At 42.4% G+C, this 26,585-nt stretch overlaps 1 protein-coding gene across 6 annotated transcripts in view; it reads right to left on the reverse strand.

Moving 5' to 3' along the window:
* Window positions 1-26,585, reverse strand: part of ATE1 (arginyltransferase 1) — a 157,245-nt gene that overhangs the window by 56,068 nt on the left and 74,592 nt on the right. For all 6 annotated transcript variants that reach the window (XM_049645871.1, XM_049645870.1, XM_049645869.1 and 3 more), the window contains one exon: window positions 25,279-25,378. In XM_049645871.1, coding sequence (XP_049501828.1) covers window positions 25,279-25,378 — 100 coding nt within the window. The remainder of the gene's footprint in view (window positions 1-25,278; window positions 25,379-26,585) is intronic.

Raw genomic sequence — 26,585 nt, forward strand, 5'->3', positions numbered from 1 at the left:
GGAGTAGTGATGATTATTCCCATTTTACAGATGGAGACACTGAGGCTTAGAAAGTCTGTACATACAATAAGGCATGTAACCAAGATTTGAACTCAGCTCTTTGTCTTTGGAAACTTGACCTTAACTGCTTTCTCCTAATGAAATGGTAATTAATGTTTAAATTCTATTTAAAAATATATTTGTAGTCCAACTTTCAATAGTATTTCATTAACAAAACGCATGTTTAAATCGAAGATGTTTACAAACAACTGGAATTATGGAATTATGTTTTAAAAATCCTACTGTTCAGGAGCACCTGAGTGGCTCAGATGGTTAAGCATCTGACCTCGGCTCAGGTCATGATCTCACAGTTTGTGAGTTCAAGCCCCGCATGGGGCTCTCTGCTGTTAACACAGACCCGCTTCAGAGCCTCTCTCCCCTCCCCACCCTGCCACTCCCCCACTCACGTGCACGTACACTCTCTCTCTCAAAAATAAATAAACATTTTTTTAAAAATTAAAAAAACTGGGGCGCCTGGGTGGCTCAGTCGGTTAAGCGTCTGACTTCGGCTCAGGTCATGATCTTGTGGTTCGTGAGTTCAAGCCCCGCATAGGGCTCTGTGCTGACAGCTCAGAGCCGGGAGCCTGTTTCAGATTCTGTGTCTCCCTCTCTCTTTCCGACCCTCCCCCATTCATGCTCGGTCTCTGTCTCAAAAATAAACATTAAAAAAAATTTTTTTTTAATTAAAAAAACTAAATCCCGGCGTGCCTGGGTGGCTCAGTCAGTTGAGCATCTGACTTCAGCTCAGGGCATGATCTCACGGCTCCTGAGTTCGAGCCCCGCGTCGGGCTCTGTGCCGACAGCTCGGAGCCTGGAGGCTGCTTCGGATTCTGTGTCTCCCTCTCTCTCTGCCCCTAGCCCGCTCACATTCTGTCTCTGTCTGTCTCAAAAATAAGTAAACATTAAAAAAATTTAAAAAAAAACTAAACTAAATCCTACCGATCATAAGAAATTGTGAAAAAGATTCTACCCCTGGGTAAAAGGTTGGGGGAACAGGATTCCATAGTCTCTATGACCCCACAGATTACTCACGAACTGCAAAGGGGAAAAGGCAGCTCTACAGACAGATGGACTTGTGATACTGACACAGCATCACCTCAGTAGTATTTGCACTAAAAAGTTTTACCTGGATAAAATTGTGAAGAAATAATGACAAATCCAAATTATGAGACATTTACGAGACACTGAACTCTTCAAAAATGTCAATGTTGTAAAAGCAACAACAACAAAAAAGCAAAGTTACAGTTCCAGAGTAAATGATACTTAAAAAAAAAAAAAAAAAAAAAAAAAAAAACCAGGGACGCCTGGGTGGCTCAGTCAGTTAGCATCTGACTCTTGGTTTTGGCTCAGGTCATGATCTCATGGTTTGGGAGTTCAAGCCAGGCATCGGGCTCTGTGGCTTTTAATTTTCTCCCTCTCTCTCCGCTCCTCCCCTGTTCACTCACGTGCTCTCTCTCTCTCTCTCTCAAAATAAACTTTAAAAAAAAAAAAAACCCATAAAACGGAATGAAATCTATAGTCTTTTAATAAGATCCCTGATTGAGAGAAAGAAAGAGTATTATTGGGACAACCGGGAAATGTGAATATTAATTTCACATTTGATTGTATTGTTTCAAGAATATTAAATTTCTTGAGCATGATCACGGTACATGGTTTAGTACAAGAGTATCCTTGTCCTTAGGAAACCCGTGCTGAAACACTTAGGATGACTGTCATGATCTCTGAAACTAACTTTAACATAGCTTAGCAGAAAAATACATACACATGGAAAATTATAGATGTATACAAAGAGATGAAGTGGTAAGATGCTGATCACTGGTGGCTCTAGGTGAAGGTGTCCAGGTGTTTACCGTACTGTTCTTTCAACTTTTCTGCAGGTGTGAAGTTTTCAAAATTTGGAGGGAAAATCAGATTCGATAAATACATACTTTTCTCTACCATGCACCTGTGCACACTCCACGGCATTCTGTCCCTTTCTTGTAGAACCAACCACATTTGATCTCGCAGGATCGTTTGCAAGTGTTTACTCTGTCAAAAAGCTATGTGCAGACAGGGCCTAGATCTACCTCATCAGGACCAGCGGAGTGACTTACTCACTGAAGATCTTCAAAGTGCCTCATTCAAAGGAGGTCTAGTAAACGTGGGCTGAATTAAACACTTGTTTCTTCTGAGATATTACCATATGGGTGATGATAAATAGTTTTTTACAGTATTAAAAAGGACTCACAACAGAAGTATTTCATGACTGATAAACTATACTATATAATCCCTAAACTTAGAATCGTTTGAAAACTATTAAATAGCTGAAAAGTTAAATTAAAAAAAAGTACACAGAGGTGATCAAACAATCACCACTGTTTAGTCTGTAAACCACTCTGGAATAACTCATGGTTATTATGTCATATAGTGTACTTTTAAAATTATATAAATTATGTAGCTATTTTAAAATTTGTATCCCAAGTTGGGAATATGTGTTCTAGAGGCACCAGGGTAAATTTATCATTGAACTTCACATAGCAAACTGTCCTGACAAGTGGGTTTTGTGATGACAGGAGAACAGCTATCAGGTGCTAGATGATGAGGATGACCATGATGTTCACTTCAATGTGTACAGGCTGGATCATCAGGGCCATAAAATAAAAGCAGGGCAGTGGCATACTGTAAAGTAGGGGTCAGCAAATCATGGCCATGGGCCCAAACTGGCCTGCTGTTCATTTACATATGGCCCACAACCTAAGAATGGTTCTTACATTTTTAATGGTTGAAAATAAATCAAAAGAAAAATACTGCTTTATGACAGATGAAAATTATATGACATCCGACTTTCAATGTCCATAAATTAAGTTTTACTAGAGCACAGCCATGCCCATTTGTTTATGTATTTTTTATGGCTGCTTTTGCTACAAAGGCAGACCATATGGCCTGTAAACCTAGAATATTTACTATCTGGCCCTTTATAGAATAAATGCCAGAGACAGAAATTTCAATATCCAGTAGACATCGAGGACCCATGGGTATGTTTATCCTGTGATATTCATGGAGTGCTATGCTTTTGTGTGCTTTTCTGTATGTGTCGTATGCCTCAATAAAAAGGCTTCTTAAAAAAATCCTATTATAGTGAATTTAAGGGTGTATGAAAGAGATAACATTCCCATGTTTCCACAATTAAACATATAAGACAGTGACTTTCTAAAGGTGCTGTCAGAACCAAGGTTTGACCTCCAGACTATGGATGGGCAGATATGGAAACTACAGAGATCAACCTGAACAAGTCATTTAAAGACAGTTCCAGAAACTAAAAGCAACCTAGGCAAGGAGGCAGTAACAGCAGGACCCAACTCAAGGAGCAGACACACGGACATAGGTTGGGGTTTAACAGTAAGACTCTAGGACCCAGCAGGACTAGAAGAGTGAGGAGAATGAATACGGTTTTAACACTTAAACGGCCACTATGAAAGTGCACAAGCCCAAAGCCATATCCAACTACTCTCTAATCTTACTCATTCGCCAAGATTGAAGGCTTGTGAACTCTATGGCAATACCCACTGGTTAGACCTACTTAATCACAATTTGCTTGAGTATCTTCAATTATAAATAGTACCGAATAATTTACAGTAAACGCCACCACACCCCAAGTGAGCAGGAGTAGTGGCAGGTTAACTGAAAATGCCCTTACAGTGTGTATGGAGGAAAATGCACATAAACACGCATACCTTCAACACTTGACTGCATACATCAGCCATTCTTTGATTTAGGACCACGCCCTTTCTTCGGGGAGGCATCCCTGTGACTTTCAGTCACTGGTTCTTTAAAATACAGTGAGAACTTACAGGTTAGGAAGTGAGAATCTTTCCAGATTTTTATGGATTTTTTTTTTTTTTTTTTTACTGGAAACACTTTTAGTTATCTTATCCACAACTAATTTGGCAGTATTTTTTTTTTATGATTCATCTTTGAATCTATCTAAAGTGCTCAAATTAAGTTTAATGCAAATAACTACTTTTTAAAACAGCGTTCAATGGTTTAATTTTCAATTGAGTTATATCATTACAATAACAAGTAAAATTGGCATTAAAAAACTGACGAAAACGGACATGCACGTGTACCGAAGCGTAGCGTGCCAGCCATCAGCATTAGACCGCCACGGGCTTCGTTGGGTAAGTTTTATGGAGGGCATGGAAGGCATCAACAGATAAAATGAACACATAAATCACAGATTCAAGGCACTGGGCAGGGAGAAGCAAGCCAGAGCCGGGGCTATTAAAGCAGGGAACAACACTGCCCTAGACACACAGCGACAGAGTTCTTAGGTTCCGTGGGCAGAGGCAAACAGCTGAAAAGGTGCATCTGCAGGAAGATTCGGTGACCCTTCTCAGGGGTGGAAAGGAAAAAGCGGAACAAAGTCGGGACAGAGCCAATGCTTCACTGTCGATGGCCTGAGAGGAAATACAGCTAAAGAAGGAAAAAAAAAGGAACAAAAATGGCAAAAGACAATTACCTACTTTCATATTGTTTGACGTGTTCCTCATTTTCCTGTCAGAATGTCCTCTTAAGAGAAATAAATTTTAAAAGAGAACTTTTATTTGCCTTATTACAAAGAGGGCTGACATCACTGAGCTATTCCATTTTCCTTACAATCCTCTTGAGAACTTGCAAACTAAGGCTGGAAGTACTGAAGGAACAAAAGCCACCTGTAGCGCTTTAACTTGAAATTAAAATAGCCTCAAGAGATCAGCACTACTGACTCCTAAAAGGTAGCACAAAATGTACCAGTGCCTACATAGATCCAGAGAACGGTGGGAATGGGGAGACTGACTTACATTTTATCAATCCACAAAATGAACTAATGGCAATCAAATCAAATTTTAACGTAAAAACTTAAGAGGAACAGGAAAATTAAAATAGAAAATCACTGGTTTATGCCTCCTGAAACAGAAGTATCCTTCGTTATATGCCAGCGTATGTTTACAAATCTAATTTTAAGCAGCTTCCGGTAGATGGCCTTCTTCTACTCCCCACGGGAGAACATTTCCCCAAGGAAGAGACACACTGCGGATGGATTCCTTACTGAATGTGCACAAGAACTAATTCTGCGATAATGTCTCAAAAGGATACATGCAAAAAGATGTCTGCCATGCCTTATTTGTAACAAAACAAGTGGAATGAACTTAAATGTATGCTCAGTAAATTACGGCACATTATTATGACACTTGCAGTCACCTAAAATCGGGGGTATACAAAAAAGGTTTAAGGAGAATGGGACAACACTCGTGAAACCAGTGAGAAAAAGGTGGAAAAGAAGATTGCGTGTATCACCTAATAACCATGCGGGAGAAAGACAGTCTGCGTATTTACCAAAGCCTAGGGACACACAGCAAAACGTCACCAGCGATTAGCTCTGGGTGAGAGAAGCGCAAGCAACTTTTATTTTTAATACTCCCTTTATTCCCTTTTCCACAAGAGGAATTACTTTTAAAATTAAAAAAAGAAAAGAAAGAATGAGAACGGAAAGGGGAAGAGCACATAGAAGAAAGCAGGAAATAATCATTTCAAGGAAGGGGATTCTGGAACTGCACAAGCCACTCCACTCAGTCTCCTTTATAATCCTCGCGGCCCCAGAAGTGAGAACAAACGCCAGCAGTTAAGGAGAGCTGAGAGGTCTTCTCAGAAACATTTACGTATTTTACCTGGGAAAGCAGGTCTGGACTTCAAGCAAGTCCACAATATTCAATAAAATGCAGGAGCCCCTCCACCTCTTGGAGCTGGTAACCCACAACATCATTTTCCCTGTCAAGTGGGAAGCCGAAGACGCCCACGCACACGCACACGCACAGCCCGGTGGCCACCACTGATACAGCGTCCAGAGGCTTCAACTGGCCAAGCACGCCACCAAAAATAACCACTAAGTCCGCACACACGGGTCTGTGATGACAACTACGTCACCATCCACCGTAAGACACACACCCAGGACTTTAAAATAAAAACGAGGGGGAGAAAAATGCAGGTCTTGGGAGGGTTGAGATACGGACTCAGAGGACCCGTGGCCACTCAGAGCGCTTTCAAAACCTACGCAGAAGCCTTCACATTGGAAATGCGCCGCGAGGGCAGTCGCAGAGGACAGCAGGCCGCGGCTCTGGCCTACGTGTGCCCGAGGGCGAGTTCTCTGGCACTAACTAGCTGTCCACCCACCGGCCGTCTGTGTCCTGGGCTGCTCATCTATGAGACGGTGACAATGCAAACGCCTGTGTCTAGGAGCGTGTCTAGGAATCAACTGTGTGAATAACTACACAACACTTATGTATATAGGGGGCGCCCGGGTGGCTCAGTCAGTTGAGCATCCGACCGGCTCAGGTCATGATCTCACAGTTCGCGGGTTTGAGCCCCATTATCAGGCTCTCGGCCGTCAGTACGGAGCCCACTTCAGATCCTCTGTCCTCCTCTCTCTCTGCCCCTCCCCCCCCAAAATAAAGAAACTTAAAATTCTTTAAACATTAAAAAAAATCACATAATATAATCAACTTACTTTCAAGTAAAAAAACAAAAGTTAAAAAAGTAATATGTATTATGTACGTGTAAATTATATAACCACACACATTCAGGTATCTGTGTGTACATGGTCGGGGGGCGGGGAGAACAACAGGATAGCAGATGGAGTAAAATGTTACCAATAAGTGAATCTGAGAGAAGGGTATGAGGATATCCTTTTATCACTTTTATTCTTGCACCTTTTCTCGAAGTTAGAAAGTATTTCCAAATAATGAAATAAAAACAAGGTCTACCATTCGACTGTTAATTGTAACAATAAGGCAGTGGGCCCTCTGGTCTTCCTACCTCACCGACAATACTACGTGAGGGCCTGGGGCCACATCTGCAAGTGGCAAGGTGTCCAAAGCGGAAGTGGATTAATGCTCCCAAAACAGGTGAAACTGCCTGAGTCTCATCTAAGGCTCGCCAACTCTATTACTCGGACCTCAACAAAGGACTGAACGAAGCTTTTGGAATGAGTTTATCAGACTTCAGCTGAATGAAAGCAATAAAAAGGGGCGCCTGGGTGGCTCAGTCGGTTGAGTGTCCGACCTCAGCTCAGGTCATGATCTCGCGGTTGGTGAGTTCGAGCCCCACACTGGGCTCGCTGCTATCACCGCAGAGCCTGCTTTGGATCCTCTGTCCCTCCGTCTCTGCCCCTCCCTCACTTACATTCTCTCTCAACAATAAATAAACATTTAAAAGTAAAGTAATAAAAATACTTAGAATCTCTCTAGATCCTTCTTTCTAGGAATCAATATGAAAAAAAATTGATCATGCTTATGCTGTTTTTTCTCCCTTGTGAGCCAAGAGCAGTGCAACTACAAGGTGCTGAACTAGGATGCAGAACCCTGAATACAGAGAAGGCAGAAATGTCCCTTCTCTGGGCCTAATTCCAAATTCTTAACTAAAATATGTGGCTACGATCTATGTGATTCCATACTAATACCAGAGGCATTACAAGCACCCCCAGGACGTCCTTTGGAAGTTTTCCTCAGTTCACCCAAAAGTCATGGGAAATAAATTCAAAGATAAGAGAAAATAAACGGTAAGAAAAAAGGGGAAAAGGGATGCATTATTTTGCAGAGTCTCCTAATACTTCTCATTACTTGGCTCACCACGGTGGTCATGAGGCCCTTTAAAACTTTTTCCACCTCCAATTCAAAGAAATGCAGCCGGTGAGTTTCAGTGAATTATACATTTCTAATTTTCATTATTTCAACTTCTTATTTTGTTCCCTAAGAATATTAGTGAAAAGCTTCACTGGGGAATTAGTGAAAAAAGAAAATACACATTCTCTACTGTTTGATTTTTTCTACACCAATGCCCTCTCCCTCGCTTCAATCCTTCACCCTAATTTGGTTTGAAAACCAAGTTGAAAATTTTGCCTGGGTTAGCCGCACATGTGGTCAGCGGCAACAAGCCCTGGAAAAATGGCTATTCAAACTAAGTTAAACTTGGTAGTTCCAGGTTCTAAAAGTGACTGTTACATCACCCAGGAAAAACTATAAACTCATTAGCACCACCTCGGTCTCAGTGCTCATAGAGCTAGGCCAGGAGAGTTGAGACGGCCCTCTGTCTCTGAGGGATAAAGGTCCTTTATCTTCTGGGACAACAAAGATCTGTTTTGTCATCATTTTGTTTTTCAAAATTCTCAGGGAAAACAAAATCTCAACCTTAGCAATCTGTTCCAGTATTTTAAAACTTCAGATAATGTAACGTTCTCTACCATCTGCTCACATTCGTTTTTAAGTCAGTCTTTCTTTCTCTTTCTTTCTTTCTTTTTCTTTCTTTCTTTCTTTCTTTCTTTCTTATCTCTCTCTCTCTCTCTCCCTTCCTTCCTTTCTTTCTTTCTCTCATAGAATTTATCTCACTACACCAAGCCCAGGCACAAACATGGTTAAATAACTACTCGTTTGAACTCCCCATCACAATCTTACCGACAACATCTCAGAAACAGAGGATAAAATGTTTCTCTGACCGGAAAGATTAAAGACTATTTATCTGGTCCTGTTCATACAGAATAATTTACCAGCTCTTTCCTGTCTTATTCTCCATCTCAAACTTGGCTGGGCACATGGTTTATGTGGACACACCTATCAGGTACTGACCACAACACGGAGCGCCCAAGGAAACAGCACAGCCGTTGGCCTCTCTAAAGCATCCAGGCTGCTGGGAGACAAGTTTCTTAGTTTGGCACCTGGCCTTGAAGAAACAAAGAAATTCGCTCAGGTGATCCAGTAAGTAGCTGGTACTGATGGTGGAGGGGAACACAACATTTCAGGGAGGCACATAGGAAAATGAGGGCAGAAATCTTACCCATGTAGGGTCAGGCTCCTGACGATTCCAGGCTATCCAGGAAGAGGAGGAAATCCAGGCCAGATGAAGGCCTCATGGGTAACATAATTCAAGAACTGGCAAGCAGGTCCAAAAAGAGGTTATCTATGTCCCCTCAGCAGCAGGAGGCCCCAATCTGTATTTTCATCTGCTATTTGCCGACTCTGCTTCTCCTCCCCCTAATCTCGCCGCCCTCTCATCTTGGTATCTGTTGATTCACAGATCCCTTTGAAAACCAGATGAAAGAAATCTCAGGACTCTATCCTCAACATAAATGTGCACGTAGACAAAAGTTTGCCCACAGTCCAAACGTTATGGACCTGTGCTTATGAAGCCTTAAACTCACTCTGAGCTTTTGCCACGGTTTCTCTAGGTGGCACTGTGTGGGACTATCCCTACTGAGTACTGATCCTCCCTATAATCTCAACCGAAACTTCCTTCTAAGAGAGGATCTCACTGATTTGGTCCCCCACTACTCAGTGGGCAAAGCTTTACTGCCAAGTGCTACGTGACACTAATCCACCCTAGACTGACCACCTTTGCGTCAGGCACTCATGCCCAGTCCGATAGTGATTAAGATGGCAGTGTTTGACAGTCACCAGGCATGGTGGTCTAAACGCAAAGGCTGCATTTCTTTTGACAGAGTCTATAGGAATAGCAAGTTCCCTCAGAAAAGGGGTATGGGCATGGCGGACATCTGAGCGCAGTGGACTTCTCCATGCAGAACAAACATAATAGAAAAAAAATGGAGGATATTAAGTGCAAACCACCACATGGGTCCCAGATTAAATCATAAAAATTACAGGCACATATATATGTACATATATACCCACACACATATATATGACTAACGGTTGAAGGGATGCCAATAAAGAATGGTTAAGGTGGGATAAGGCAGACCATTGGACTTTTACATTTATATTCTTTTTTACAAGAAAGAAATGAACTTGAAGAAAGAATGAAAGCAGCACACCCCGGTGGACAAAGGTGTGTCTAAAGGCCAATGGTGAGGAATCAGGAAGAAAAGGGGAACCCCTGAAGACCAAGCAGAAGAATCTAGATGTAAGAGAACTGTGTGCGACACCACAGATTTTCTAGCAACATGGACTCGTGCATAGTATAAATCATCCTTAAACGGCTCTGGGGTGACACTGGCACAGGATGGAAGGTGTGGAACAGTCTCCCAGCAGTGGTCATGGAGCTTCCTCTGCTTCTCAGTGTGGTCATTTTCTTTTCTTTTTTTAATTAAAAAAATTTTTTTTGACATTTATTTTATTATTGAGAGACAGAGCATGAGCAGGGGAGGGGCAGAGAAAGGAGGAGACACAGAATCCAAAGGAGGTTCCAGGCTCTGAGCTGTCAGCACAGAGCCCAACGCGGGGCTCGAACTCACAAACCGCGAGATCATGACCTGAGCGACTGAGCCACCCAGGTGCCCCTTTTTAATTTTTTGAAATGTTTATTTACTTTTGAGAGAGATACAGACAGAACCCAAGTGGGGGAGGGGCAGAGAGCGAGGGAGACACAGAATCCAAAACAGGCTCTAGGCTCCGAGCTGTCAGCACAGAGCCCGACGCAGGGCTCAAACTCACGAACTGTGAGATCATGACCCAAGCCGAAGTTGGATGCTTAACTGACTGAGTCACTCAGCATGGTCATTTTCAATGCACTGCTCTATATCCAAGATAATTATGCTACTCAAGATTGCTTCCCTTTGGCTAATACACAAACTCAGACTGCAAGGCTTTTGAAGTGTCACATACGAGAATCTTATCATTGCCTTATTTTTGCATATGAAGACCTAAGAACCAAGAGAACATCTGTAGGTACAAGAAGGAAAGAAGATCTGTGCCGTGATGTAAAGTCCTGGAGGGGTGGGAACTGGTTTCATTCTAGCATCAACACTGAGGTAGAATACCCAGCAAGATAAACAGTAGTTGAACACGTAAAACATATGTGCTTCTCTAAGACACCTTAGTTCCAAACACGCTAGGCTGAAGCACATCAACACAGAATGTGCCAAACCTCAATCCCAGTAAAGCTGAAAACGAGCATAACCTCCTCTCTGACTACGTCGATGGCAACACTGTGCTTCCGCACTAAAAAAGATGAACTGAATATAGCTGCTAGGATAAGCTCACGTGGCTATTAGGCTGTCAAGTTGTTTTTTGTTTCCTACAAAGCAAGGAAAACAGAATGACTTATATATACTAAAGACAGACCCTACCATGCATATAAGAACTAGGAAAAGAAAGCATCACATTTTGGAATCTTTGACCTTATTCGTTGTTGTTGCTGTTCCTTCTGACAGACCTCAAGATTTGCCAGCTATATCTCATAGTACAGAAACATTAAATTACTTTTAAGTTGACATGAAGGCCACCCATAAACCCCCTAGAGAAAATTTAAGACAGTCCTGGAGCCATCAGTGAGTATATGGCTCCACAGGGTTAGGAATTAGAGACAAGAAACTTCTCTTTGGTGGGTCATACAGGATGGTTTGTTTCAAGACCATTATGGTGAACCCCAAATTAATCCTTCTGACAGCTCCTTTCTGACAGCAACAGTCAAATTACCCGTGGTAATTCGGCAACAAGCGCTACAGACTTTAATGGCAAGTGGGTGACCTTTAAACGGGGATTCCAAACCTTGGTAGGACGGAGAATTCTTTGGGCCAGAGGCTGTCATGTGTACAGCAGAATGTGTCGCAGCACCCTGGGCCTCTACTCACTAGATGCCAGTAGCACACGGACCCCTCCCCCGCTGTCCTAATTAAAAGGGTCTCTAGATATGGGGCAGGGCTGGGTGCAAAACTGCTCAACGGAGAACTACTGTTTAAGGGCAAGCAGCAACTGGAACTCTGGGTGGGAAGCCTCTCACTGCCCCACTCTACCTAATATGTTCGATCATGAAATGAGTTAATGTGAGTTAAAAATAGCATTTAGACTATAAATTTACATAACACAATTATCAAGACTAGGAAAGACTATACCGTATTGTTATCTCAAGGGCTTTACACACAATGAACTTTTTTCAATTAGATACATTTCTAAATCAACCTGTTTAAAAATAAACCTTTTGGGGCGCCTGGGTGGCTCAGTCGGTTGAGCATCTGACTTTGGCTCAGGCCATCATCTCACAGCTTGTGAGTTCGAGCCCCGTGTCAGGCTCTGTGCTGACAGCTCAGAGCCTGGAGCCTGCCTCGGATTCTGTGTCTCCCTCTCTCTCTGCCCCTCCCCTGCTCGTGCTCTGTCCCTCTCTGTCTCAAAAAAAAAAAAAATAAAACATTAAAAAAAATAAAAATAAAAAAATTAGTAAATAAACCTTTTTAATTCAAATATAACCCATATATAATATAATACAGGACTGCCACTTCAGAATTACAAAGTATTTGCAATGCTTTTCCAGTCTGAATAACCAACGCAAGAGTATTTTCACTGCTCACCTGACAGTTCAAACACAACTTTCTCATTACCTTAAAAGAAAACCATCTTTTAATAAACTTACCTTTAATGAACATTGCTGAAATCATAAAGAGATCTATCCTGTAGAAATGCCAAAGGATACCACTTTATTTGGCCTAGATATGTACTTTCCCTCTAACCAATCATCCAATTAAGTCATCGTTCTCACATGGCCATCCGTCCATTTGTCCAAAGATTTACTGAACATTTACTATAAATCAGGGATTGCTGCTAAAATTGAATAATGCACGAGCTCAAACTCCACCTCCTGAGATGTGTAGAGGCTAAAGAAACAGACAGATGGGAACACAGGGATTTATAATACAATACAGTCCGGCAAGGTTTCAGAGCGGGAGCAAACCGGAGATGAATCTTGTAAAGTGAAAGGAGCAAAGCAGAGCATCACTGTGTTAATATGCTGGCACAGAGAAGGTATTTTAAAAGCATGACACAGAAACCAGAAGTCATAGAGGAAAAGGATTAATAAACTGGGTGACATAAAAAATATTAACTTCCGTATAATAAGTTATATGGCATAAACAATGATATAAAGCAAATGACAAAATGGGATGTGACTGGCAAATGAGAAATGTTTGAGATGACAACTGCGAATACACAAAGAACTTTTCATTGTGGTTTGAATCATTCTTGTAACTAATTTTCACAAAACCTATCATCCTGTTTCAATGAAAGAGGTTCTCTGCATCTCCACCTTTTATTTTTTAAGTTATTTGGAAGAAACGTCCAAGAGCAAATGACTTACTTGCACAGCCCTTGGTACTGAAATCAAACATTCCCTGTAGAATAGGCTGGCCAGTGTCACTCTATAGGGAGAAACCTAAAGTTAAATGAGGTATTTGCTCATTTAACAGAATCAAGAATAAGTCTCAAAAGGGGGAAGCCGAGACGTTTTATCACGATACAAATATAATGACACAGAAGTTATTTAATTGAATTCTTTATTAAACTGGTTATGTTTAGGGCAATGCCCTTAAGAAACTAAGAGTAATTACTCATCTGGGAGAAAATAATTCAGTCTTGGCATTTAGCACAACCATACACAAAAAATTGCAGATTACTGAAGAGTGAAAGGTAAAACTGAAATTCTTAGAAGGAAAGAAAACATTTCCATGGCCACAGAAAAGGCAAAATTTTCTTGAACCCGACACAAAAGCCCTAAAGATAAATTGGACTACATTAAAATTAGGAATTTATGCTCATCAAAAGACACCATTAAGAGGAGAAAAAAAAAAAAGGCAAGGAGTGAGTGGAAGAAAGTATCTGTAAAACACGTATGCAACAAAGGATTCTCATCCCGAATGCCAGAAGGACTTCTACAAATAAGAGACCGACAACAGATAAACGGGCCAAAGACTCGAAGAGACAACTCCCAAACGGCCAGGAGACACATGATAAGGCCTTCAACTTTGTCAGTCAATGTCAAAATGCAAATCAGCACCACGGTGCACCCCCCACATTCCACTATCAGGATGGGAAGCACCTGGACCTTTCCTCTGCTGTGAGTAAAAGTGTAAATTAATACAGTCACTTAAACGACGGGCAGTAGGAACTAAACCCATGATCTAGCAAGTCCGTACCTAGGTCTAAGCCCATCAAAAATACCTACATATGTCCAACCAAAGACATGTCTTCACATTGCGCTTCTGTTAGCCAAACCCAGAAACAGTCCATCCCTAGGAGAATGGGCGTACAGGCAATAAGAATAAACCACCTACTGTTACACACAACCACATCAATAAACCTCACAAATATACTGCTGAGTGGAACAAGTCAGTCACAAAATAAAATACAATGAGTGATTCCACGTAAAATATAAAAACAGGCAAGATGAATCTACTGTGGTTATCTTTGAGGTGGGATAATAATCAGTGGGGGCATGAAACAGGCTTGTGGGGGGCTGGCATATTCTGCTTCTTGATCTTGGTGTCGGTCGCACAGTTGGAGACTGAAAATTTATCAAGCTGTGCAATTAAGAACAGTGCACATTTCTGTAGACACATCACATTTCAATAACCAGTTTAAAGAAAAAAAAAAACCCACAGAGAGGCAGCAGAAAGAATTCTTGGAAAATCTAAACCGGACCACTGAGAGAGGACTTCACATTTTTCCTAAGCTCAGTGCTCCAACTAGAGGACCCATGAAGAAGCCAGCTCCCTACACACTTCTATATACCGCTTTTCCTTCACTTCCCAGTTTTATTCCTTCAGACAGATGCCTGCCTTCCACATGCAATGCACGTCAGTAAAGTCACTGAGCACCTTGTATGTGCCAGTTAATGTGCTGGGCACTGAGGACAGCGACAGATCAGCCCTGGTTTGCTCGAGGACCTGACAAGCAGGAACCATGTCTGATCACATTCCTCTTGCCTTGGCATCTAGCACGATGTCTTCTACAGAGCAGGCCCTCCACAAACACTGACTGATCACGTACACCTACGAACAACTGGACCGCAAGGAGAGCTACAGGTAACACACTCGGAAATGCCAAGAGTTCACAGGATCCGAAAGGCTGCCCCCGGCTTCGCTCAGCGCCCAGGGAGGAGAGCTGGTGGGGGCAGCCGGGAGGAGATACAGAGACTGGCTTCCCTGAAGAAGTGGCACAGGACTGTGGTCTGGAAAGGACGCTCCCAGCTGGGCACAAGAACACGGCGGGATAGGAACAGGAGGCAAGAGGCAGCACAAGGCCTGGCGGAAGGGAGGCTCCAGAGCATGTAAAGTCGTGCCTGACAGCTGGGGAAAGGGGAAAGGGGAAAGGGGAAAGGGGTTGCGGGCAGGAGAAAAGCAAACTTTCTTTTTCAGGAGGTCAGGGCAGAGCTCGGTGGTAGTATTTTCCAAAAGCTCCAAAGACCATGGCTGTTTTTCAAGGATTAGAAATCATGCACTGCACCAAGCTTATTATTTCACTGTGGACAGACAGGAAAAGGATGGGAAAAGACACACGATCAAATACACTTCTATTCCCCAGTTAACATTTACTTTTAGTTAATATGCAAGCATTTTAGGATACTTCAAAATTACAAGTTGTAACTCATAACTCTGATAAACAAAGCCATTTATACGAACTTCAATTCAAACTCCCCCTTATTTTACTAAAATTAAAATGTGAGGAGAGCCTGGCGGGCTCAGTCAGTAAAGCATGTGACTCTCGGTCTTGGGGTTGTAAGTTGAAGCCCCATGTTGGGTATAGAATTTACTTTACAAGATAAAATCTTTTTTGAAAAAATATGAGTTAATTCAAACTCTGGGCAAGCTAAGCATATTGAACTTCAATTTTCTCATTTGTAATGAGAAACTTACAAACACATGACCCATAAGGAACTGCTTTTTGACTCTGATGTGGCAAATTTCCACCTGTGACAATTTTAGAAGCAAGAATTTGTGATGAGCATGTGAATTCTTTTACCTCCCACGGCCTGCAGGAGGCATCAAAAATCCCTTACTAAAATTATTCGGTGGTCATTTTTTCTCCTGACTATGTCTAACTCACTGGACATTTAACATCCAGAAAAAGAGATGCTGAGTCAAAAACCCCAGAGTTTTGTTCTGTGCTGTGGGTAGCTGATGAGATCATTTGTATTTCTTTCAGACCAACAGTAGCAAAGTCACTACCACGTGTACCCAAATGCATCACCCCGGGCTGCAATACTGTAGTAAAATAACACATGCTAATTTGTCTGGTCAGGAAACTGAAACGCGTGGGAGCTTGTGGGAGCCTGGGGATTTCAACAGCCCGTGATTCTGCAGATGCAGCTTTGTAAACCCCAAGTTTTTCCCGTAGCTGCTTTTGTAACAGTAATGCCAGCTACCTCCTTTCAGGCAAGCCCCTGCAGAATTCCAGAGGTGCTGTCTGACCACGATCGTGCTGAGGCACCGAGCTGAAGAATGATTAATCACAGATGAATTCGCTTTTTGTTTCTTTTCTGACATTTCCGAACCCTTTCTGATGTTTCAACTATCTGATGTCTGGCCATGTCATGCTACCAAAGCAGACTGCCTGAAGTCACTGTTTACTCTGGCCCACATACAAGTCTGGATAGGAATTTAGTCAAAACACCTCTTTCACATCACAGAATGGCCTTACGGCAGAACTCCGAGAGACAACACGAAGGAGTTTGAAACATTACACCTACCATCATTTCTATTTACTCCAATTTTTACTTTTAAGGAAATCGAACAGTTTTAAAACGTACGGGAAGGGGCCACACTGGAAGAGTATAAAGTAAGCTTTACAGGTAAACATTAAACAGTTTGGAAGCACGGGAAAACTCATTTAAAAAGTGTTTAGAAAACAAACCAGACAGATTTAAACCAACAGCTCGATTTTTAAGAGCATATAAAATAATAATGTATGGCTATATATGTATATAAACTATATAACATATCTATAGAAGCTGCATAATGCATCTATAAAATAAACAAGCACAAAGCAGCAGCCGCGTTCCTGGTGGTTAGGCAGAGTGAAGAGAAAACCTGCTCAGGTGCTCACCCTCAGATTCCCTGTGCTCCAGAAAGTGACTCCTCCCATCACCAAGCAGAGTTGTGCTCAGTCAGTTCCCTGCCCCTCACCAGCGGCAGGCTCAGGAACAGACAAGAGGCGCAACTCCGAGAGGTAAAATGAGCGAAGTGGGCCAGGAGGCTTCTTGGTGAGAGATACAGACAACCGCACACACGTTGGGAGCACTGCTGTCAAAGAAAACCAGAAACTCACAAGCGTGGGTGAGAATGTGGGGAAATCAGAACCTGTGTGCACAGCCGCCTCGGAAAACAGCGCGGTGAATCTTCAAAAAGTTAAACATAAAACTGCCATATCATCCAGCAATTCCACTTCTGGGAAGACACACAAAGGAACTGAAAGCAGAAACCCGAACAGGTATCTGCACACCCGTGTTTGTAGCAGCATTACTCACAATCGCCAAAAGGTGGGAACACCCCGAGCGTCCGTCAGCCGGTGAACGCATAAACATAACGTGGCATCTGGGTACAACGGGGTGTTATTTGCCTTAAAAAGGAGGGAAATTCTTACACTTGCTACAACATGGAAGAACTGTGAGGACATCATGCTAAGTTAAATAAGCCAGTCACGAAACGACAGATAGTGCAGGACTCCAGTCACAGGAGGCACCTAGCACAGTCAAATTCAGAGACGAAAGTAGAATGTGGGCACCAGGGGCTGTCGGGGAGGGAGCGGGGAGCTACTGTCTCACAGATACAGAGTGTCAGTTTTGCAAGCTGAGAAGAGTCCTGGAGATGGATGGTGGTGGTGGCTGCACAGCCACACGAATGTAACCTCTAGGACGTAACCTCTAAAACCGTACACTTCAGAATGGTTAAGATGGGCCAATTTTGTTACATATATTTGACCACAATTAAAAATATTTGTTAAGAAAAAGAGAGGCACAGGAGAAGACATAGCTCTTTTCTGATTCTAGCCACTGCTAATGGCCTGTGATGCCCAAATGGGCAGCCCAAATGTCCTTCTGGGCACCACGAGAGAAGCAGACCTGGAAGACGGGCGTCACCGGGCTCGGCGGCCAGAAAGCTGCACCCTCCCCGCCTACTGTGGCAGGAGGACTCCTCCACGGAGAGACTCTTCTAGGTTGAAAACACAATTTCTGTTCGTGTCAGCCAGCTCCTGAGCCCCCAAACTGGCACTGATTTATGCTACAACTATACCGAACCCCATGAACATGGCCATGATTATTACAACAGTTAATGTGAACACTAAAAACATATCAAGAAATTTCCTTTCATTAATGACTATTTTCAGCTCTCATTCAATTCATCTGTGACGATCCTATGCCTTACTTCTAAGACTATAGGCCCAGACAAAACACATCTTACTCTGGGGCGCCTAGGTGGGTCAGTCCATTGAGTGTCTGACTTTAGCTCAGGTCATGATCTCGAAGTTCACGAGTTTGAGCCTTGTGTCAGGCTCTGTGCTGACGGCTCAGAGCCTGGAGCCTGCTTCGGACTCTGTGTCTCTCTCTCTCTCTGCCCCTCCCCTGCTCACGCTCTATCTCTCTCAAAAACAAAGAAACAGTAAAAAAAAAAAAAAAATTTAAAAAACATTATCTTACCATGCAATGTTTTTGTAAATCAATCTTTTACACACACATACACACACACGGAAAATCCTAAGAATTCATTAAAAATGCATGTCAGAGAATGTGATGCACAAAAATAATAGTGCTATAGGCTAGCCAACCACACACACTCCAAGAGGAGAATTTACAGCAACGTGCTCCACTTACGTAACTATGAAGACGGCCACATGATGATTTTCATCTTGCAGTGTTCATCACTAGCAAGACAAGCAAAATCAAAACACATCATCACGTCAAGAAATGCGCTGTAGGCTCGAGTCAGGGTATTAAATGAAATGCCTTACAAAGATGAATTCACCTAAGCCAACTTGGCACATCTCTAGGTATGACCGCATATGGAAATGAAGTGACTTTGCCGAAACTCTCTCACATTGAGCCATCACAAACTTCTCAGATAAGTTCGGCTCAATTCAGGGTCAATTCTGAGCCTGCACAGCTCAACACAGAATGATTTCTATCTACACGGACATCTCCATCCTACAACATGTGTTTCAGTCATCTGCTACCGAGTACTAAACCACTCAAAATCTCAGTGGCTGAAAACCACACTAATTTATTATTCCTCGTGATTCTGTGAGTTGGCTACAGCTCAGTCAGGGGGTTCTCGCGTCGGTATCTCTTAGGCTCAGTCAAGGTAGCGGCATTCAGCCAGAAGCTCGGCGGGGGCCGAAACCCCCAGGATGCTGCTGCCATCTCTGTCCAGCAGCAGGCGGCCCTTTTACATGATGACGGCTGGCCCCCCCGGCAGAGGAAGGGAAAGCTGCCAGCCCTCTTAAGGTGTGGGCCTCAAGCCCCCCGAGAGTTCGTTCCGTGGTATCCTGTTCGTGCGAGTCACAAGGCCAGTCCAATTGAGGGAAACAGAATCTACTTCTGATGGACGGAACGGCACGCACACACCAGGTGAGAGGAACTGATGACGACACCCTTGGAAACCAGCTACCGAGCCACGGTCCTCCCTACACATAACGAGAAACTCGTCACTTCAGCATGCCTTCGTGAAAGCCCATTACTCAATAAAAAGAGAGCAGGTAAAACCCGCTCTTCTGCGTACCCTGGACCTGCCGTTACATGCTTTCACTTGCTCTGCTTCATATAATCGGTGTACTAGGCGGTAAAGGCTGTAACTGAACAGGCCCAAATCTACGCGAGAAAAATCCAAATGAAACATCACTCTGGTCTCGGGTCCAGTTCGGTACCCCTGGGCGCCACTTCGCGCACTGTGCGATCTACGTGCCCCCTCGGCTGTAACCTCCATCGGGGCAGGGCATCCGCACCGTTTACAGCTGTATTCCCAGTGTCTGCAGGATCTACGACACTGCTCCTTCTCGGTGACCGAAAATATGCCTATTTGAAGATCTACTCCTTCTTTCTTTAATACCCAATAGAAAACACTTCCGTAGATTTTTCAATGCGGCAAAAGCACGCCGTTACTGATGCTTTAAACGCTTAGCTATGCTCCAAGGAAGAAGATATACTTTTAACTACCATTGTAGTTACATGCTAAATTTACCCTCACTAAACCTTGAAAACGAGAGATTTTATAATAGTGTGCCATTCATTTTCTGTGAGTTATCTTTTGCTGGTGTCTAGTTCTGGGCCCTCAAATTGCAACGTGAACTATTCATGCCGGAACCAGCATCTACCTTGCGATTCTGAACAGCACATTTCTAATCGAGAATTCCCACTTTTATAAGCAGTTGTGCTAGTCCTTCATAACTGAGAGTTCTCATTTGCTGAAAATATAATAAAATATCCTCTGGCGAAATGAAAATATCTATAAGTGGAACAGAACAGCCATTTTATTCTGCCCACAAACATGTGAGCTCAGACTTTTTCGGCCCTCAATGGACAAGGCCAAAATGAAGAGACACCCTGTGGCACAAGACGGGACTGATTCCTGAGAGGTTCACCACTCTTAGCACCAACCCCAAAGAGTTCAGTGCCACTTTCCTCCAAACAAAAGGCAAGTGTCCACAATTCTACAAATTTCCATAAAGGGAGGCAGAACTGGTATGAACTAGCATAAGCCTCTGCTTCTCCCCAGCAACTGAACTAAAGTAAGAAGTCTGGTTAATAGCACAAGCAGGCCACTTGGAAATTTGGGTGCCATTTATCAGCATATAAACACAGAACCTTGACAGGTCTCAACGAAAGCGCAGGTAATGATTCTGTGCATGCTACCCAACTGGGAAGGTGCTATCTTATCAGTGCAGGAAGATTCTACACTCAGGTTGAGATAAAAACACAATATATCCTGGGGTGCCTGGCTCGTTGTTGGTAGAACATACAACTCCTGACCTCAGGGTTGTGAGTTCAAGCCCCACACTGGGTGTAGAGCTTACTTAAAAACAACAACAACGATATACCTCATTGCTACATCGTTCCCATTTTACAGTTGCAAAAACCGAGACCAGCTATAGTTAAGCAACTTCTCCAAAGTGTTGCACACTCCTGTACCGCCACCTCCCTTCGATGCCAGAGTACTTAGCGGTATTCCATGATATCCAGTCATAGTCCGTTAGAACTGCCTGCGTGTCTTAACGAAGTTCTAACCTATTTGCAAAGCAGAAGCTATCCTATTCACACTCAGTAAACACTTGCGAAACAAATGAGGGAGTTTCTCACTATTCTACATGCTTCTCAACCCTCAGCGCTAGTATTGCTTCTCATTAAGTCAATAAATGTCCACTAAAAGTTAAACATCTCCTGTGTGGCAGGCACACTGTTAGGTACTTGCATACGTGACGAAGATAAACATCACGAGGGTCTCACGAGCATATGCACAGGAGACAGACTTGAATTTTGGAAAGGACTGTAGACTGCTAAGGGAGGAGGGGGTGGGGTGGGTGGGTGGTCAAGTCTAGCCTTAGTGTCCCATACAGGTTACTGGAGCAAGTGACCGCTAGGCTGCGGAACGATGAATGAGGAGTTTGCAAGCATGGAGGATGTATAGAGAGAGAGAGAGAGAGAAACAGATCAGTAAGGGTAAAGGGAACACCCAGCTGGAAGACTCCAGTCACTCAGCCTTAGACGTTCCAGGACCCAGGTAACAAAGCGTAGATACGAACTTCTTCAATATGAGTGATTCTCACTTTAATAAACAGAAAAGAGCCAACTTTAAAATGAGAAGTAATCATTTTTCCAGTTCATTATTAGGCTCTGAGATGTGAAAAATTAATCTGGTGTGGTGGTTCTCAAGCTTGCCTTCACATTAGAATCCTCTGAGCATTAAAAAAACAATTGATGCCCATGGTTGAGCCCCAAATCTTAGAAGATAGGGCCCAATTATCAGTATCTTTGTAAAGTTCCCCAGGTCATCCTATGGGGCACCTGAGTGGCTCAGTTGGTTGAGTGTCCGACTCTTGATTTTGGTTCAACTTATGATCCCAGGATCATGTGATCGAGCCCCGCATCAGGATTTGTGCTAAGTGTGGAGCCTGCTTGAGATTCTCTCTCTCCTCTCTCTCTCTCTCTCTCTCTCTCTCTCTGCCCCTCTCCCCCACTGGAACGTGTGCACATGCTCTCTCTCTCAAAAAAAAAAAAAAAAAAGTTCCACAGGTCACCCTAAAGGATAGCCAAATGGATGACAGCAACAACTCAAAAGCAAAGCAGCACTGAGCCTTGGTCTGGTCCTGAAATGACCCCTCACCTTCCCATGGGCTGACTTCCTGTCAATCAAATCTCAGCCTCAACATGACTCCTCAGAGAGGCCCGCCCTGACCCCGACTCTAAAGGAGCCACACCTAGTATGTGCCACATAACACAGTGCTTATTCCTGACGTCTGTCTTATTACCTTGTTGTAGGTGTTCCAACAGAATGGAAGTTGCTTGAGACTAGGGATCTTGCTGCATTTCCAGTAGAAGGTCAGGAAGTACTTTATGAATGAACGAATGAAGTAAGCCAGAGGACAGGTAGGCATGGGGGTATCTCTCATGGAAATGGAATTTTAAAAATAATATCCTGAAGCTATAATTCTGAGAAATTTCGGTTGCGTATGATTAAGCCAGACTGACCGAACGGCACGGAGAACATTTTTTAATTCTTAGCTAAAAACTAGACAAGCCAGATGTCTATTTCCAAGCAGAGCTCTACCTAAGAAGGAGACTGAAGAACACACAGTATTTACTCTGGACTGGAGTCAACAAAGGTGGGATTAAAAGTCTTCATGCAGAGGGAAGGGGGGATGAAAATATGGTCACCATTTCCATGAATAGCAAAAAAAGAAGAAATAGGTCAAAATATGGAGCAATTAAGATTTGAGCTTAGGCATGAGGAAAAACTCACTGAGGGAAATCCTGCGACACTACAGTAGCCATTACAGATGAGAAGTAAAAGTGAAATTTCTGCGGGTCCCTAAGACTGGCATAAAAATGCTTCCATTTAGAAGGGTCGCGCACAAGTACACAGAGGAAGATGAATATCCAAGATGGCTAGAATTTTCTTCTGATTGTTATTATTGTCCTACAACATCTAAAGTACCTGAGCTTCCTACCTGAGCTTCTTTAGATCTGGTACCACAAAAATGAGCTAGAAGGAAAAAATACTAGTAAGAACAGTACCGAGTAAGTATTTTTGGAAAGCAGAAATATGTCCATGCTTTTCCTTCTTCATAGAATATATGTTTAGGGGCATCTGGGTGGCTCGGTCAGTTAAGCATCTGACTTCAGCTCAGGTCATGATCTCGCGGTTAGTGGGTTTGAGCCCCACGTCGAGCTCTGTGCTGATGGCTCGGAGCCTGAGGCTTGGAGCCTGCCTCGCATTCTATGTCTCCCTCTCTTTCTGCCCCTTCCCTGCTTGTGCTCTGTCTCTCTCTCAAAAAATAAATAAACATTTAAAAATTTTTTAAAAAGAACATATGTTTGGACCTATCAACTAAATTAATAATGCAGGCATAAAGGAAATATTTGAATATTAAATTCACAAGTTACCTACGATGTACACTTAAATATGAGATGAAATGCCAGCAGAGTGCCTTGACCAGACTACCTGGGCTGTCAGCATAAAACCAGCAAGGTAATGTGTATCACCCTTCTTTCAAAGCCAATTCTGTTAGATCCACAGCTTCTAACAATGGAAACATCCCTTCCCCATACTTTCCGTACTTAACATCAACACTCTGGAACCACTTTTGTTCGTTCCCATATATAGTTAATCACCAAGTTTTACGGAGTATTCCTTTGTACGGGAAGGGGAAATTTACCGGTTAACAAGATTTAAGAGATCTATCAACCAAACTGTACAGGCCTCGTCTGGGTTCAAAGTCAAACTGCAAAACAAACGGACACTGACTAGATACAGAAAGGTACTTAGAAATACCGTTAATACTTTTGAGGTGTGATGATGAGACTGCGTGTATTTTCAAAATGCTCTTGTCTTTTAGAAATACACACACCATGAACAGATGAAATGATATTCTGGATTTGTTCCAAAATAATTCAAAAGATGATGGAGGAGGGAATGGGGAAGAAAGAACAGATGAAACAAGAGGCACTGATGGCCTGAAGCTGGATAATAGGTACACGGGGTTCAAGTACACTTTTCAATTTGGTTTATGTTTTAAAAATTTCCCTACCTTAAAAAAGTCATAACTTATATATTCGGATATGTTTTTTGATGTATAAATGCGATGCACTTGGCTGGGAAAAGGGTTCCCAGCTGCCTAAGTACCTCAGAGAAGCTTTCAAATCATCCAGAGTCTTCTGGTTACCCATTTTTTATAGGACTAGGCAAAGTCCTATAAGCAAATCCTTACTTCTCTGCTCCTTCTCTTTGCTATATGCTTCCCCATCAGGCCTACTCTACATCAGGCCACTTACCAAACCAATGGCCTGACCTGTTTTCATGTAAAATGCTTCCCATCTTCACCTAGATTACAAATTTTCAGAGGAAGATTCATGTTTACATCTTTTTGCCTCTTCAGAGCTTAAAGCAGTGTTCTAAGTAGAGCAAAGGTGTTCAGTTACTGCTTTTCAGGTGGGCAGGATATAGGGAGTCTGCTCCTTCACACTTCTCTGTACTTCCCAGAGTTTTTACACACAGTAGGCCACTGATCCTTAGGAAACATCAAAGAGTTTCATTAAAGAGAATATAAAAGGCAAAACTGTTTTAAAAGGGAAATTCTGAAATACAGTTAAATCTCACAATAGTACGATGAATTACAAAGTCAGAGCGGTAAATGCCGTGGTTCTCACTACAGAAAGCTTAATTTCTGAGGCAGCAAAGCGTTACCCTTAATTAACCCATGTTCAAAGCCCAAATCCTGTGCCCTGAAACAAAAATTAAAGATTCATCTTTCTATAATGAAAACCTTATGAACATTTGCATTACTATTATTATTTTTATTATTGAAAATACCTCACTGCTTACACTGAGCTCCAATTTTTCTGGACTGTGACTGGGTCCAAAGGAAACAAAGCTAAAACAGAAGGGAGGAACAAAATAAATGGGGCGGTGGGGGGAAGGGTCAGGATCCACCCGGAAATGGTAGATTCCTACTAGTGGGTATACCCCAAGTAAGCAGGGCCCTGCTGAATGTTCCAGAATACCTGGGATTTTTAAATATTTGGTTAATTTCTACAAATTAACCTGTATTAAGCAAATATTAAGCACCTATGTGTCCAGCAGTGTTCTAAGCCATGAACAAGCCAGATTTCATGCAAAGTTCATGGAATAACTCATGACATACATTCGAAATACGCAACCAAGTTAACCTCAAATGATGAGAAACCAGAAAAGCACTAATTTTCATGAAATGTATGTACAAGCAGACACGTGAAAATCAGCTTTACCTTATATTTCATCTTGGGACATGAATGAATGTAGAAACCCATATAATAATAGCTGAGTTGAGATGTTTTCTGATGAAGTTGCCTCGTGAAAGCAATTTCTCTGCCAAAAGAAGAATAAAGATGAAGGCACAGTTAAATCTAGCTCCAATATTCAAAGTACTATGTAATCTGACGTCAAATATCTGATGAAATCTGAAACTGTGACATTAGGCTATTAAGAAACTCCAAGTGTTGAAAGAAAAACAATTTCAAAAGTACTGTAAGTTAACTTTTACTAAAGAAAGATATAACAACACTACATTAGTTTGAGCAAATGCATCTAAGTTCATGCTTTACACTTTATAGAGCTAATTAGTTGATCAAAAATTCAAAGAGCATAAAAACAGAGATCTATTTAGTACATTACTCATTATCCCCTGGAGTTCTCAAAAGATTAGGTTTATCAAGTTAAAAACAGTGCAACAAATTTTACAAAACTCAAAAGCCAACACATTTCAGGAAAAATGACTCTGATTATGACCATTTACACGCACATCCTTGCAAGTGTGTCTGCTGTAGAACTCTCTCCTACATCGAGACGCTACTCTAATATTTATTTTCCCTAAAACTAAACAGTGGAAAAAAACTATGCTATCTCACCACTTTTCCTGTTTGTTGGGCATAGGCGAGGATTAACCGAACAAAGAAGCTGTCAGCAATGTCCATGCTTGGAGTGGTTTTCATTTGTATCGGGATAAATCTGGGCACAGAACTTCATCCTACCCGCCCAAGTGAATGACTGGCTGTATTTAAGAGTTTTAAGCAAAACTTCAGTACATTTCTAAAGTAAGAGAAAAGTTGTTTCGTTTTTATGTTTGTTTCTTGAAGATTTTCTTCTTTTCTTTCTTTCTCTCTTTTTTTCTTTCTCTTTTGTAGCAACAAATGCTTGAAATTCAAGTGAATAGCCTGTGCATTTTGCAAGTTCACATTTAAATCACTGAAAAGGTGTGACCCTACAAATTCATCTGTAAAATAAAAGTATCTCTAAATCCAAGCAGACTGAACGTTAGTGGCCTGTAACAGAATAAATCCTACCAACCCTAGAACGAATCCACTTGGAAGGTTCAAAGTGAGGAAGGACGCCCCGCCACAATGGCACTCTGCTTGGTCCTGCACTGCCACTCCCTCCCTCAGCTGTCCGGGCCCAAACCTAGGAGCCATCCTCAACCAATCTTCTCCTCTCACTCCCATGTCCGACCCATGTCGACAAATCCAGCCGGCTCAACCTCCAAAATTTACGGGGGGTCTGACCGCTTGTCATTACCTCC

This window comes from Panthera uncia, chromosome D2, assembly GCF_023721935.1.
Source record: "Panthera uncia isolate 11264 chromosome D2, Puncia_PCG_1.0, whole genome shotgun sequence".
Classification (NCBI taxonomy): domain Eukaryota; kingdom Metazoa; phylum Chordata; class Mammalia; order Carnivora; family Felidae; genus Panthera; species Panthera uncia.